Raw genomic sequence first — 12,592 nt, 5'->3', positions numbered from 1 at the left:
CACGGCCATAGCAGGGAGCGTGGTAACTAGGTGATGTCCCCCTGTTCTCTCTCTGGGAGGCAGGTGCTGGGTCCTGGAGTCCTGTTTGCCCCATGGAGTCCCTGCCCTGGCGGGGCCTTTCCCTGCATATCCATGGGGGGGAGCAGACTCCCCTCACCCCCAGTGCTCTCCTCAGGGGGCACCCAGTGATCCCATCCCTCTCTCGTGGCCCAGGCGTGCGGCCCCACGGTGCACCGGGTCTGCGGGGAGAACATGTACATCAACAGCTACTGCTTCCTCCTGGACCAGAGCCTCCGGCAGCGCCAGCGCATCCCGGACACCCTGGCAGGTATGAGGCAGCCCCGGGAGCGGCACCAAGGGGCCACCCATGGGGTGGGGGGAAACCGGGCTAGGTGGGCCCTTTGATCTGGTCTAGCTCTTTCCACTGAGTTTTCTTCATGTTGGTGGCGTTGAGTCAGGATGTATTTCTTTTCCGTCCCTCTCAGAGTGCCCCAGACGTGCCACAGACATAGCGCTCCTCATCGACGGCTCGGGCAGCATCATACCAGAAAACTTCAGAAAGATGAAGACGTTCATCTCTGAGATCATGAAGCGTTTCCGCAGCACCGACACGCAGGTAACGGGCAGAGGCTGAACCCTACTTACCCTGAGACCTGCCTGAGGGCGAACTCCCAGTCCCCAGTGTCCCAGTGTGTTGCAGGGAGCAGCAATGGATTTTGCATCTAAAACCTGGAAAATATTCCCACAGAACCAGCTACATCCCGACCGCCTGCCCCAGCGATTAACTGAGTCCGATTCCCTCTTTTCTTACCTTCCACCCCGGGGTTGTTTTTCTCTCTTCTCCCCTGTCTCCTGCAGTTTGCCCTCATGCAGTACTCGAACAGATTTAGAGAGCACTTCGACTTCTTCCAGTACAGGAGGAGGAGCAACCCTGATGACCTTGTCAGGGCAGTCGTGCAGCTCAGGGGTTGGACGCACACGGCCACCGCCATCCAGAAAGTGGTGTAGGTATTGCCCTCCTCCCCGTGCTGACTCCACAGGGAATGGGCTGCAAGGACATGCAAGCTAAGGGATAGGAACTCAGGACTCCTGGGCTCTGCCTCTGTCCCCAACTCTGGGAGGGGAGTGGGGACAAGTAGGGTTAAAGCGGGGGGGGGGAATGCTGGGAGCCAGGACTCCGGGGTTCTATTGCCAGCTCTGAACCTTTGTTATTTTGTGACTTTAAGCAAGTCATGTCCCCTCCCTGTGCCTCAGTTTCCCCATCAGTAAAATGGGGACATGACAGTGACCTCCTTTGTAAAGGACTTTGAGATCTGCATTGCCAAAGCAGTGGACTAGCACTAGGTGTTGCTACGTATCAATAACCCTCCCATGCCTTCCCCACCCCCCCTTTTCCAGCCGGGAGCTGTTCACCTCTGGGAGAGGCGCTCGAGATGAGGCCACCAAGATTCTCATTGTGATCACAGATGGGGAGAAATACAAAGACCCGCTTTCTTATTCAGACGCCATCCCCGAGGCTGAGAGAGCTGGAATCATCCGCTACGCCATCGGGGTGAGCCGCGGCCGTGCGGAGAATTAGTATGGATCTTGGATCTGAGCCCGTGTCCAGGGACATTGTGTGTGGGGGGGAGCGGGGGGGAGCGGTCCCATCAAGCACAGGAGGGCACCGGCACAAGGGTTTTGGAGACGAATGGAAGCCAGGTTGTAACTGAGCCAGGGTGTGGCGCTATAGCAGAGCTGGAGTTTCACAAGCCAGATTGAGCGGCAGATTCTATCTCGTTAAAGGCTGTTCCCCGCGCCCGCTATTGGTCAGGTTGAGCAGCGTTGTCTAGTCAAAGGTGGGGAATTCTCACTGCCCTCCAATCCACATGCCCGCTCCGATGGCCTTGACATTTTGTGTGCTTCCAGGGGATGCAGGGTAGGGTTAGTGACCCGCGTGTGGGGTGACTTGACCCAGGGGTTGCTGAGACACATTCTCCCACAGACCCAGGATTGGACAAAATCACCCCGTTCTCAATACTGTTATTTCATTTTCTGCCCACACTTGGGGCTGAAATAATGGCTCTGGTCCTCCCCAAGCTGACCTGTCACTCAACCCTTATGTCAGCGAGTGCACGGCATCTATTATCCCATTGGGGAAGACGTTTTGAACCAATGATTGGCCTTAGAGTGTAGATTATCACAGCACAGCTCCAGTGCATCCCACGCCCACACCCCAGAGCGGCACATGGTGCTGGCTGAGCCGGGTCTCTCGAGGCCCCAGCAGGGCTCGGGGCGGGAGGGTATTTGCCCAGGTTCTTGGCCTATGACTGACGCCGATGCCCTGGTCTCCCCTGCACTCTGCTCCATCCCATGAAGGTCGGCGAGGACTTCTCCAGCGCTGCTGCCCAACGGGAGCTCCAGGAGATCGCCTCTGAGCCCAGCGACGAGCACGTCTTCCGGGTGGACAATTTTGACGCCCTCCAGGGCATCCAGAGCCAGCTGCAGGAGAAGATCTTCGCCATCGAAGGTACCAGAGCCGGGGGAGGAGCCGCACTGGCCCCGGGGCTCTTGAAATGGATTTTCAAGGCCGAGATGGGACGGGGAGCAGCTGGGAATCCAGAGCTCAAATAGGCCCCAAATAGTCTCTCTTTCCCCATCCAACATGTATCCACTGATCTATCTCCATATATCCCCCGAATGCCTTTCTCATCCGGGGGCCCCCAGGCAGGGGACTGGCTGGCCCAAGGGGTTGAGGAATGGGATACGGGGCCTTCTCTCTAGGGGACGCTGGATCCAATCCAGCCTCGAGGTGGGGAGAAGGGCTGACTCAGGGAATGGGACACGGGGCCTTTACCGTCTATGATGGTCTCTCCCGTGTCTGTCTGTCTGTCTCTGCCCCCAGGCACCCAGTCCCAGAGCGGCAGCTCCTTCCAGCTGGAGATGTCTCAGGAAGGATTCAGCTCCCTGCTGTCCCCTGTGAGTGACGCCTGCCCCAGGGCGTGTCCCACACTGCCGTGAGCTGGGGCCCTGACGGCACTTTCAGCCTAAGTAGCATCAGGCTGGGTTAGTGCCTGAAAGGCAGATGGCCCTTTATTCGCCCAGATTGCTGGAGGAGCAGCATGGGAGGTGCTTTTCCCACAGTGCCTGAGAGTGGTGCTGTCCTCAGTACGGGGCGCTGTCTCCCCTGGCAATCCCCAGTGCCATGCTAAGCCGCACTGTGCTGCAGATGGTGGGGAGGTCTCGTAAATATTTCCTGTGCTGTCCGTTTCCTGTACTCAGTCCCCTTTGCCGTGCGTGTCGGTTTAGGACGGGCCTGTGCTGGGAGCGGTGGGAGCCTATGACTGGTCCGGTGGGATATACCTGTACGGGAGCGGCAGGGAGCCGAGCTTCATCAACGTATCCAGAACCTCCACTGACATGAATGATGCTTACCTCGGTAAGAACAAACCCACCGAGCTTCCCTTACCTCTTTAAACAGCCCCCGCGCCCCACCCCAGCAGCAGCTGCATCTCAGCACCAGGTGAGGGCTGCCTGAGTAAACTACCCCCGCACCCCACCCCAGAAGTGGCTGCATCTCAGTTTGGGGCAAGGGATCCCTGCGCAGCACTGTTGTATGGCTATTTCCCATCTCACCTCCCCATGTCCCTCTCTTTCTTCGAGGTTATTCATCTCAGGTCGTCACAGTCAATGGGCAGAGCAGCTATATGGTCGGGGCCCCTCGGTACCAACACACCGGCAAAGTCGTCCTGTTCAGCCGAGATACCAATGGCGGACAATGGACACCCAGATGGGAGCTGCAGGGGGAACAGGTATGGGGAGCATTACAGACAATGTGGAGCATGTGTGGGGGTGAGGGGTGAGGAGTGGGGGGGACTGGAGGAAGCCTGTAAGGTTTTGACACCATGTGTTTGGTTTCACCTTCAGGAATGATTCAATCGGAAAGATTCAGGCAGGGGATAAATTTGACTGGTTTAGAGAACTGCACCGCAGCTGATAGACAGCATGTCTCCAGTATCCCACTGCTCTTACATTCAGTTAGGGTTTGTGTACACTGAAAACGCTGCAGCAGCACCGCTTCAGTGAAGATGCTACCTACGCCAACAGGAGTGCTTCTCCCATTGGCATAGGTAATCCACCTCCCCAAGAGGTGGTTGCTAGGTTGACAGGAGAATTTTCCTGTCAATCTAGCACTGACTACACCAGGGGTTAGGTTGGTTTAATTGCGTTGTTCGTGGTGGGGGGGGGGGGGGGAGATCTTCACACCCCTGAGAAACGTAGCGATACCGACCTGATTGTTTAGTGTAGACCAGGCCTTAGACAGAACTCATAAGACTGAGGCTAGGTCTACACTACCCGCCTGAATCGGCGGGTAGAAATCGACCTCTCGGAGATCGATTTATCGCGTCCCATCGGGACGCGACAATCGTTCCCCGAATCGACACTCTTACTCCACCAGCGAAGGTGGGAGTAAGCGCCGTCGACGGGAAGCCGCAGAGGTCGATTTTGCCGCCGTCCTCACAGCGGGGTAAGTCGCCTGTGATACGTCGAATTCAGCTACGCTATTCGCGTAGCTGAATTTGCGTATCTTAAATCGACCCCCCCCCCTGTAGTGAAGACGTAGCCTAATACAAAGAGACTGAGACAGGGTTAAAAATTGCTGATAATATGCACGGTGTCTGAAAAGGATTTCACCTCAACTAACACTATACCTTTCTCCAAGGTCTAACTGCCTATACGTTCCAGCTGAACGGAATTTGTAACAGTGACTTAGTCAGAGTGGCTCAGTGATTCAAGCACAGCCTCTAAAAAGAAATGCACCACAGCGAGCATTCAGCACTTTTGAAAGATGCTGCCGACCTCTGCCTATATGTTCACGTAGAAAGAAAACTTACGGGAATAGCACCACCTGCTGTGTGTAAAGGGTGGGTGAAGGAGAGGATGGGATGAACATGGGGATTGAATCCTGCTCCCAGCAGGGTGGGGAGTGAGGAACCCAGTGGAAGAAGGAGGAGAAAGTGACTAAAATGAAGGAGTGACTTATCTGACCCTCCAGGTTGGCTCGTATTTTGGGGGTACACTGTGCGCTGTGGACCTTGACAGAGACGGGAACACGGACCTGGTTCTGATTGGAGCCCCCACGTACTATACACCCCTGAATGGAGGACGGGTCTGTATTTGCTCGTTTAGCCAGCAGGTAGGAGAGACAAGCAGGGCCACGGGAAAGATGGATGGCCTGGGGTCGGTTTTACCTGGGCTGCCGTGGGGCTGGGATACTATGAAAATAAACACAGCGATACCTGGGCACTGTGCTCCAGGGAGCAGGGTCAGGGGCTCAGTAGAGGCTTACCTGGCAGTGTGTGCTGGCCCCAGTGCAGCACTAGAGGGTGCTCTGTTGCTGGGAGAGGCATGGGGAGGCTCAGTAGGGGGCACTGACCCTCACAGTCGATGCTGATCTATTTTCCATGTGCTTCTTTGAATCTGGCCTGCAGGGGGCGATGCTGAGGCATAGGAGAACACTGCAGGGGCAGACGGGGCAGGCGTTCGGGCGCTTTGGGGCCAGCATGTCTGAAATCGGAGACATCAGCGGGGATGGACGGACAGATGTGGCCATTGGGGCCCCCATGGAGAATGACAATCGTGGGGCCTTATACATCTTCCATGGGGAAAAGGGAGGCCTCAGTCACCAGTACAGACAGGTGAGCCCAGCTCCTGGGAGGTGGGGTCAACACACAGTAGTGAAGGGATGTTATAGGGGCCCCATGGTCCCCTTGTGGCCATTAGCCCCTTTCTTAGTCCTTATCCTCTGCTGCCCCTAGTGCCCATTATACAGTACAGCCGCCCCTTTCCCATCCCTCAACCTCCGCTGGCCCCTAGTGCCCATTATACAGTACAGCCGCCCCTTTCCCATCCCTCCCCCTCCGCTGCCCCCTAGTGCCCCTTATACAGTACAGCCGCCCCTTTCCCATCCCTCACCCTCCGCTGCCCCCTAGTGCCCCTTATACAGTACAGCCGCCCCTTTCCCATCCCTCACCCTCCGCTGCCCCCCTAGTGCCCATTATACGGTACAGCCGCCCCTTTCCCATCCCTCACCCTCTGCTGCCCCCTAGTGCCCATTATACAGTATAGCCGCCCCTTTCCTAATCCTCACCATCCACTGCCCCCTAGTGCCCATTATACAGTATAGCCGCCCCTTTCCCATCCCTTACTCCTCTCTCTGCCCCACAGCGCATCGAGGGGTCACTGTTTCCCAGCAGGCTGCACTACTTTGGCCAGGCCATCAGTGGCGGGACAGACCTGACGAGGGACGGACTGCCAGACATCGCGGTGGGGGCACAAGGGCAGGTTCTGCTGCTGAGGTGAGTTACTCTGTCGTTGCACTGCTCCACGTGGCAGTCACAGACAGCGACAGTACATGGGCAGTGTGTGTGTGTGTGTGTGTGTGTCACTGCTGTCCCCTGCTGGAGAATGGCACAATGACCACTCTGCTGCGCCCTTCTCTGCCCTCCAGCATCTTCTCCAGCAGAGCTGTGTGTCCATAACCCATCTCCCTGGGGTGCTGTGAGCACATCCAGGCTGGGTGGGAGGCTCAGGGGAAGGAGGGGGCCTGGCCCCATTGCAAAGAGCAGCTGGGTGATGGTTCTGTTCCCCCCATGGCAGGTCCCGGCCAGTGCTCAGAGTCGGGGTCTCCATCAGCTTCCAGCCCCCCACGATCCCCACCTCGGCCTTCAACTGCCAGGGGCAGGAGCAGCTCAACACGGAGGCCAGCAGGGCAAATGTCTGCTTCACCGTCACTAAGAGCACCATGGACAGCCTAGGTCAGACCAAACCCATCCCCTGCTCCCCTCCCCACTGAGCCAGCCAGTTCCTTGCCCTGGGGATGGATTGGAGCCAGCGTCCCCTAGAGGGGAAAGGCCCCATGTCCCATTTTTCCTTGAGGTTCCCACTCTCAGTCTCTCTCTGTCCCTTGTTTCCCCTCCCCTGTAGGCATCAGGATCTCCAGCACCATCCAGTACAGCCTGGCCCTGGACCCCGGGCGGAGGAAGATCCGAGCCGCCTTCGACGCCACCGGCCCCGTCCTGATCAGGGAGCTGCGGCTCGGCATCGAGAAGAGATGTGAGACGTACCGGATAACGTTACCTGTGAGTGTGGGGGAATCCTAATTCCTTCCCCTCCTGGTGTGTCTCCTCCTCCAACCCTGCCTCTTTCTCCCAAATCACCCAGAGAACAAACTTCTCTCTGGGTCCCACCCAGCCCCTGCCCCCCTTTCCCTTCAGGGGCCTGACATGTCTTTCTGTCTCCCCAGCTCTGCCCTGAGGACAGCCTGACCCCCATCACCCTGCGCCTCAACTACACCCTGACAGGGGAGCCCATCGCTGCTGCCGGCCGCCTCAGACCCATCCTGAGTGAGGACTCCACCGTGATGACTGCAGGCTCAGTAAGGCTGCCAGGGCCAGGCAATGGTGTTTGTGACAGTGTTCAAGATGGTTGTAGCAGATGTGGGTTTGATTGCAGTGCTGGAGTAGCCTGTATTGAGGTTCTGTGGTGATGGGTAAAATTGTAATGTGGCTGACAGCGTTGGGTGAGGTTGAATTGGTTGTGTTATTGGTGATGTTGTTGGATAGTACTGCAGTGGTTTTGGTGATAATGTAAGCTGAGGTTGAAGTAGTTGTGTTAGTGACGTTGATTCAGATTGTAGCGATCTTGGTGACAGTATGGTTTGAGGTTGTAGTCATTATGGTATGGGTGATGTTGGTTCAGACTGTAATGGTCTTGGTGGCAGTATTGGTTCAGGTTGTTGTGGCTTTGTTGCTTGTGCTGGTGCAGACTGTATTTGTGGGGGTGATTGTGTTGAGATTGTAGTTGTATTGGTGACAGTGTTGGTTGAGGTCATAATGGTTGTGTTAGTTACTGTATTGGTACAGAATATACCGATGGGTGGCAGTGGTTGTAGTGGTGTTGGTGACAGTGTAGTTTGTGGTTGTTGTGTGTGACTATTGTTTCAGACTCTATTGACACTCTATTATGGTTGAGATTGTAATTCTGTTAGTTACCATGTTAGTTGTAGTTACAGTGGCTGTGCTGGTAACTGTTGTTTCAGACTATATTAGTAGTGGTGGTTGGTGAGATTGTAATAGTGTTGGTTACATTGTTAGCTGAGGTTGTAGTGGTCATGTCATTTTACAGTGTTGGTTGACATTTTAATGTTAATCAACACTGGGGGAGGGGTAGCTCAGTGGTTTGAGCATTGGCCTGCTAAACCCAGGGCTGTGAGTTCAATCCTTGAGGGGGCCACTTAGGGATCTGGGGCAAAAACAGTACTTGGTCCTGCTAGTGAAGGCAGGGGGCTGGACTTGATGACCTTTCAAGGTCCCTTTCAGTTCTAGGAGATAGGATATCTCAATTAATCAAGGTAGTGGTGGAGGTGATGGTTGAGACTGTAGTGAAAGTGCTAGCATTGGCAGAGGTTGTTGCATCTATATTGCTGGTGGTGGTGTTAGTTCAGACTGTGTTGATGCTGGTTGTGGTTGAGATTGTAGGGCACTTGTTGACAGTGTTGGTTGAGGCATAGTGGTTCTGTTGCTGGTGGAGCTGTCCGCTCAGACTGTTTTGGTGCTGGTGGTGGGTTGAGAATGCAATGGTGCAGGTAACAGTGTAGGGGCGAATGCAGCCGTTGTGTTCTTGGTGATGCTGTTTCAGACTGTATTGGTGGTGATGGTGATGATTGAGATTATCTGATGGGTGACAATGCTGGGCTGGCTGAGTTTTGCTCCAGTCCCCTCCTAACCACCCTGACCCCTGCTCCCTTCCCTCCCTCTCCTGGGATCTCTCCCTAGCTCCCGTTTGAGAAGGACTGCGGCAGTGACAGAGTCTGCACTGATGAACTACAAATTTCCTTCAATTTCTCAGGGTAAGTCCTCCCCTCTGCCTTCCGTCCCAGATAACTTCCACCAGGGACCCATTCGGCTTGATCAGGCCTCAGATCTGCACCACCCAGCTGGAGATCTGCCCATATTTCCTTGTGGCATCTGACTGGGCACCGATATAGGAAGCTGTCAGCACTGGGGTCCCCAGCTGGGCACTTTTATAAGAAGCTCGCATCACTGCCCCAGTGCGGCATTAGGGGCTGTGTGGGGTTCTCATCTGGGCACTGTTATAGGGAGCTCACAGCACTGGTTTCCTCTGCTGGGCGCTGCCTTGAGGAAGCGTGCAGCGATGCTGGGGCACTGCCTGGAGGAAGCTCACCCCTTTCTCTCCCCCTTAGCTTGAGCACCCTGGTGGTGGGGGTCACCCCCGAACTCAACACCACCGTCTCCATCCAGAATCGCGGGGAGAATTCCTACAGCACCACGGTGCAGTTCTTCTACCCAGCTGCGCTGTCCTACCGCCGGGTCCTGCTGCTCCAGGTACCATCAATCCCCCCAAGCACTGCAGACATGGGGGGCAGGACACAGGGGATGGTGCAGGGAGCAGGCAGGGGGCTCATCAGGGGGCACTGTGCTGCAGGGAGCAGGGGAGTGGCTCAGTAGGGGGCGCTGTGGGCTGCATCTCTCACTGGCTGGTCCTCTGTGCTCAGTCTAACAGGAGGGCCATGGCCGTTAAGTGCAGCTCGGCCGTGAGCTCCGAGGAGCAGACTCAGAGGAACAGCACCTGCCACATCAACCACCCCATCTTCTGGAGTGGGGCCGAGGTAGGGTTGCCCCCCCCACCCGGTGGCCTGACAATGCCCATCCCCTGCTTTCTCTAGCAGTTCCCCAGCCCCTGAGCCTGGCTCCCTCTCACCCCATATGTGTTTTCCAGGCCACTTTCATCGCCACCTTTGATGTCTCCCCCAAAGCCGATCTGGGGGACAGTCTGCAGATCACAGCCCAAACCAGCAGGTGAGGGAGGCGTGCAGGCCACAGAGGGCAGTGTGGGAGGCAGTGCGGAGGGGTAGATGTGTAGGGCTGTGCAGTGGGGTGCATGGTTTAGTCCATTGATGGCAATGACATGTGGCGCCTGGTGCAGACTGCAGGTTAGTGCAGTGATGTATGGTCCAGTGAAATGCAGTCAGGTGTATTGCAGTGCTGTATGCTGCAGTGCAATACAGTGATACATGCGGCATTGCAGTGATGTATGGTGCAATGGCAGTTCCACTGTGAAATGCAATGGTGTGGGGGGGCAGTGTCATGCAGTGCAGTGATGCCAGTCACAGTGCCATTGAGTGGAGGGCACAGCAGCTCAGTAGCCTAGGATGCAGTGCAGCACAGTGATGTGTGGCAGTGCTGAGTGACAGATGCTATAAAGCCAGGCAGAGCAGTGTGATGCAGCCCAATGCATGATGCACCGTGCTGGCTAGTACGCTGCCCCAGGGCAGACAGCCGTGGTGTAATGGTTAAGGGCAGTGATGCATGCTAAGAGGCATTGTGCAATGCTGTATGCTCAGGGAAGGGCTGTGTGGCACAGTACAGTTACCTGTACTCCAGGCTGGTGCAGTGATCTATACCCAAAGCAGTGGAGTATGGTGCAGTACAGTGATGTAAACTGGAGGGTGATGCAGTGTTGTATAATCCACAGCACTGGCATATGGTGCACTGCAGTGCAGTGGATTATGGTGCAGCACACTGATGTATACTGCAAGGTGGTGCAGTGGGGTATAAACCAGAGCAGTGGCATATGGTGCTCCGCAGCAGAGTATGGTGTAGGGCAGTGACATATGGCGCAGTGCTGCAATGTAGGCTGCACCGTGGTGCAGTGATGTATAACCCAGACCAATGGTGTATGGTGCAGTGATGTATGCGGCAGGGCAATGGTGTATGGTGCAGTGCAATGGAATATGGTGTTCTGCAGTGACATATATTGCAATGCAGTACAGTGGTGTATAACCCAGAGTTGTGGTGTATGGTGCAATACAGTGACTTAGGGTACAGGGCACGGGTATTTCATGCAGGGCAGTGCTGTGTGGCACAGTGATATATGGAGCAGAGCAGAAGTGTGGTTCTTTGCAGTGCAGTCCAATATTGTGGAGGGCAGTGGACTCTGATGCATTCTCCCTGCAAAGTTAATTGGCTGTTTCTCTTCACATCTCTCTCCTTTGCCCTCCCCTCCCTCCAGTGACAATGGCGGCCCCATCACTGAGCGCATGATTCACCGTGCGGAGCTGCCGGTCAAGTATGGCATCTTCATCATCCTCACCAGGTAGGTCACTGCGGAGACAGAGGGGACAGGTTGGAGAGCGCCCCCTACTGAGCCCCCTGCTCCCTGCAGCACAGCGCCCCCTTCTGGACATGACACCCCACTGTCACTCTTCATTACACTCACCCACTCCTGTCTCTCTTGTTCCTTCCATCCTTTTCCTCCCCCAGCCTCGAGGAGTCGACCAAGTACGTCAACTTCTCCGCCAAGGAGGCAGGGACAAGTGTGCCAGTGACACATCGGTATGAGGTGAGGCCAATGGCATAGAGTGTGAGGGGGAGAATGGGGAAATGGGGGAGGGCTCAGAGGAGGGGGATAGAGTAGAATTGCTTGAGTGGGGTCAGAGGTTAGAGCGGAGAGGGGTGGGGGTGGCCTGGGAACCAAGACTCCTGGGTTCTTTCCCCAGCTCAGGGATGGGAGTGAGGTCCATGAGTTAAATAGGGGGTTGGGGATCAGAGCTCCTGGGTTCTCTTCCTGCAGTGCCCTATGGTGAGTCTGTTTCTTTCAGGTCAAGAACCTGCGGCAGCGAAGCGTCCCCATCTCAGTCACTTTCCAGTTCCCCGTGGAGCTGAGCGGGGTCCGGGCGTGGGACGCTTCTGAGGTCGTCCCCTCCAAGGTACCTGCCTCTCCCTGCCCTTGTGTGTGTGTGTGAGATGGGCCCAGGGACGCCTGCTCTGCCCTACAGCACCCCCTGCTGGGACAGGCTGCCTATGTGGGGGGATAGGCCACATGTTCTCCCACCCCACCGCAGCCAGCTAGTCCCCTGTCCTGGGGCTGGATTGTAGCCGGTGCCCCATAGAGGGGAAAGGCCCCATGTCCCTTTCCCGCCCCCATTAACACTGTGTCTCTCTCCCTCCCCAGCCCCAGCTGGCTCAGTGCGCCAGTGAGGCTGAAACGCCCGGTTTGAAGGACTTTGTGAAGCAGATGAGTGAGCGCCCCCTGCTGGTGAGTACAGGCTGGTGGGGATCCCACCAGCCCCTTCCCCTCTGCACTAACACAGACAGCAAGTTGGGGGACTGGGCTGGGGGAGGGACTCCTGCTATAGACAGACCCAGACCCTCATGGCCATGCTGAGCCCCTGCACATCCCCTGCCTCACCCGGAGATATCCTTCCACCCCCAGGACTGCTCCGTGACCACCTGTAAGAAGATCCGATGCAGAATCGCCTCCCTGGAAATGCAGCAGCCGCTGGAGTTCATGATCAAAGGGAATGTCAGCTTCCAGTGGGTCTCCCAGGTACAGAGCTGCCTCTGCCCCCCGGCCCCAGGCGAGGGATCCCTCCATATGAATAGCCCCTGAGCCCCTCCCCACAGGTGGCTGCATTTCAGTGCTGGGCAAGGGATCCCTGTAAATTGCTCTGGGTCCCTCTGGGCTGATGCTCTGGGCTGGTTTGTGTCATTTCCAGTCAGGGACAGATAATGTCTCTGTTCCAGACTCA

At 56.2% G+C, this 12,592-nt stretch overlaps 1 protein-coding gene across 1 annotated transcript in view; it reads left to right on the top strand.

Moving 5' to 3' along the window:
* Positions 1-12,592, top strand: part of LOC112109426 (integrin alpha-X-like) — a 75,736-nt gene that overhangs the window by 62,384 nt on the left and 760 nt on the right. Inside the window, exons 5-27 of the mRNA XM_029913293.1 lie at positions 214-328; positions 486-616; positions 859-1,004; positions 1,399-1,552; positions 2,359-2,509; positions 2,885-2,958; positions 3,289-3,418; positions 3,643-3,791; positions 5,036-5,176; positions 5,472-5,678; positions 6,208-6,338; positions 6,640-6,797; positions 6,967-7,121; positions 7,286-7,417; positions 8,817-8,890; positions 9,245-9,386; positions 9,557-9,670; positions 9,781-9,860; positions 11,074-11,157; positions 11,325-11,403; positions 11,663-11,770; positions 12,016-12,099; positions 12,277-12,390. Of these exons, the coding sequence (XP_029769153.1) occupies positions 214-328; positions 486-616; positions 859-1,004; positions 1,399-1,552; positions 2,359-2,509; positions 2,885-2,958; positions 3,289-3,418; positions 3,643-3,791; positions 5,036-5,176; positions 5,472-5,678; positions 6,208-6,338; positions 6,640-6,797; positions 6,967-7,121; positions 7,286-7,417; positions 8,817-8,890; positions 9,245-9,386; positions 9,557-9,670; positions 9,781-9,860; positions 11,074-11,157; positions 11,325-11,403; positions 11,663-11,770; positions 12,016-12,099; positions 12,277-12,390 (2,853 nt within the window). The remainder of the gene's footprint in view (positions 1-213; positions 329-485; positions 617-858; positions 1,005-1,398; positions 1,553-2,358; positions 2,510-2,884; positions 2,959-3,288; positions 3,419-3,642; positions 3,792-5,035; positions 5,177-5,471; positions 5,679-6,207; positions 6,339-6,639; positions 6,798-6,966; positions 7,122-7,285; positions 7,418-8,816; positions 8,891-9,244; positions 9,387-9,556; positions 9,671-9,780; positions 9,861-11,073; positions 11,158-11,324; positions 11,404-11,662; positions 11,771-12,015; positions 12,100-12,276; positions 12,391-12,592) is intronic.

The sequence above is a fragment of the Terrapene carolina genome, unplaced genomic scaffold (genome assembly GCF_002925995.2).
Source record: "Terrapene carolina triunguis isolate 2854851 unplaced genomic scaffold, T_m_triunguis-2.0 Scaffold571, whole genome shotgun sequence".
Lineage (NCBI taxonomy): Eukaryota > Metazoa > Chordata > Testudines > Emydidae > Terrapene > Terrapene triunguis.
The sequence above is the reverse complement of the archived record's forward strand: the minus strand, read 5'-3'. Positions and strand labels throughout refer to the sequence as shown.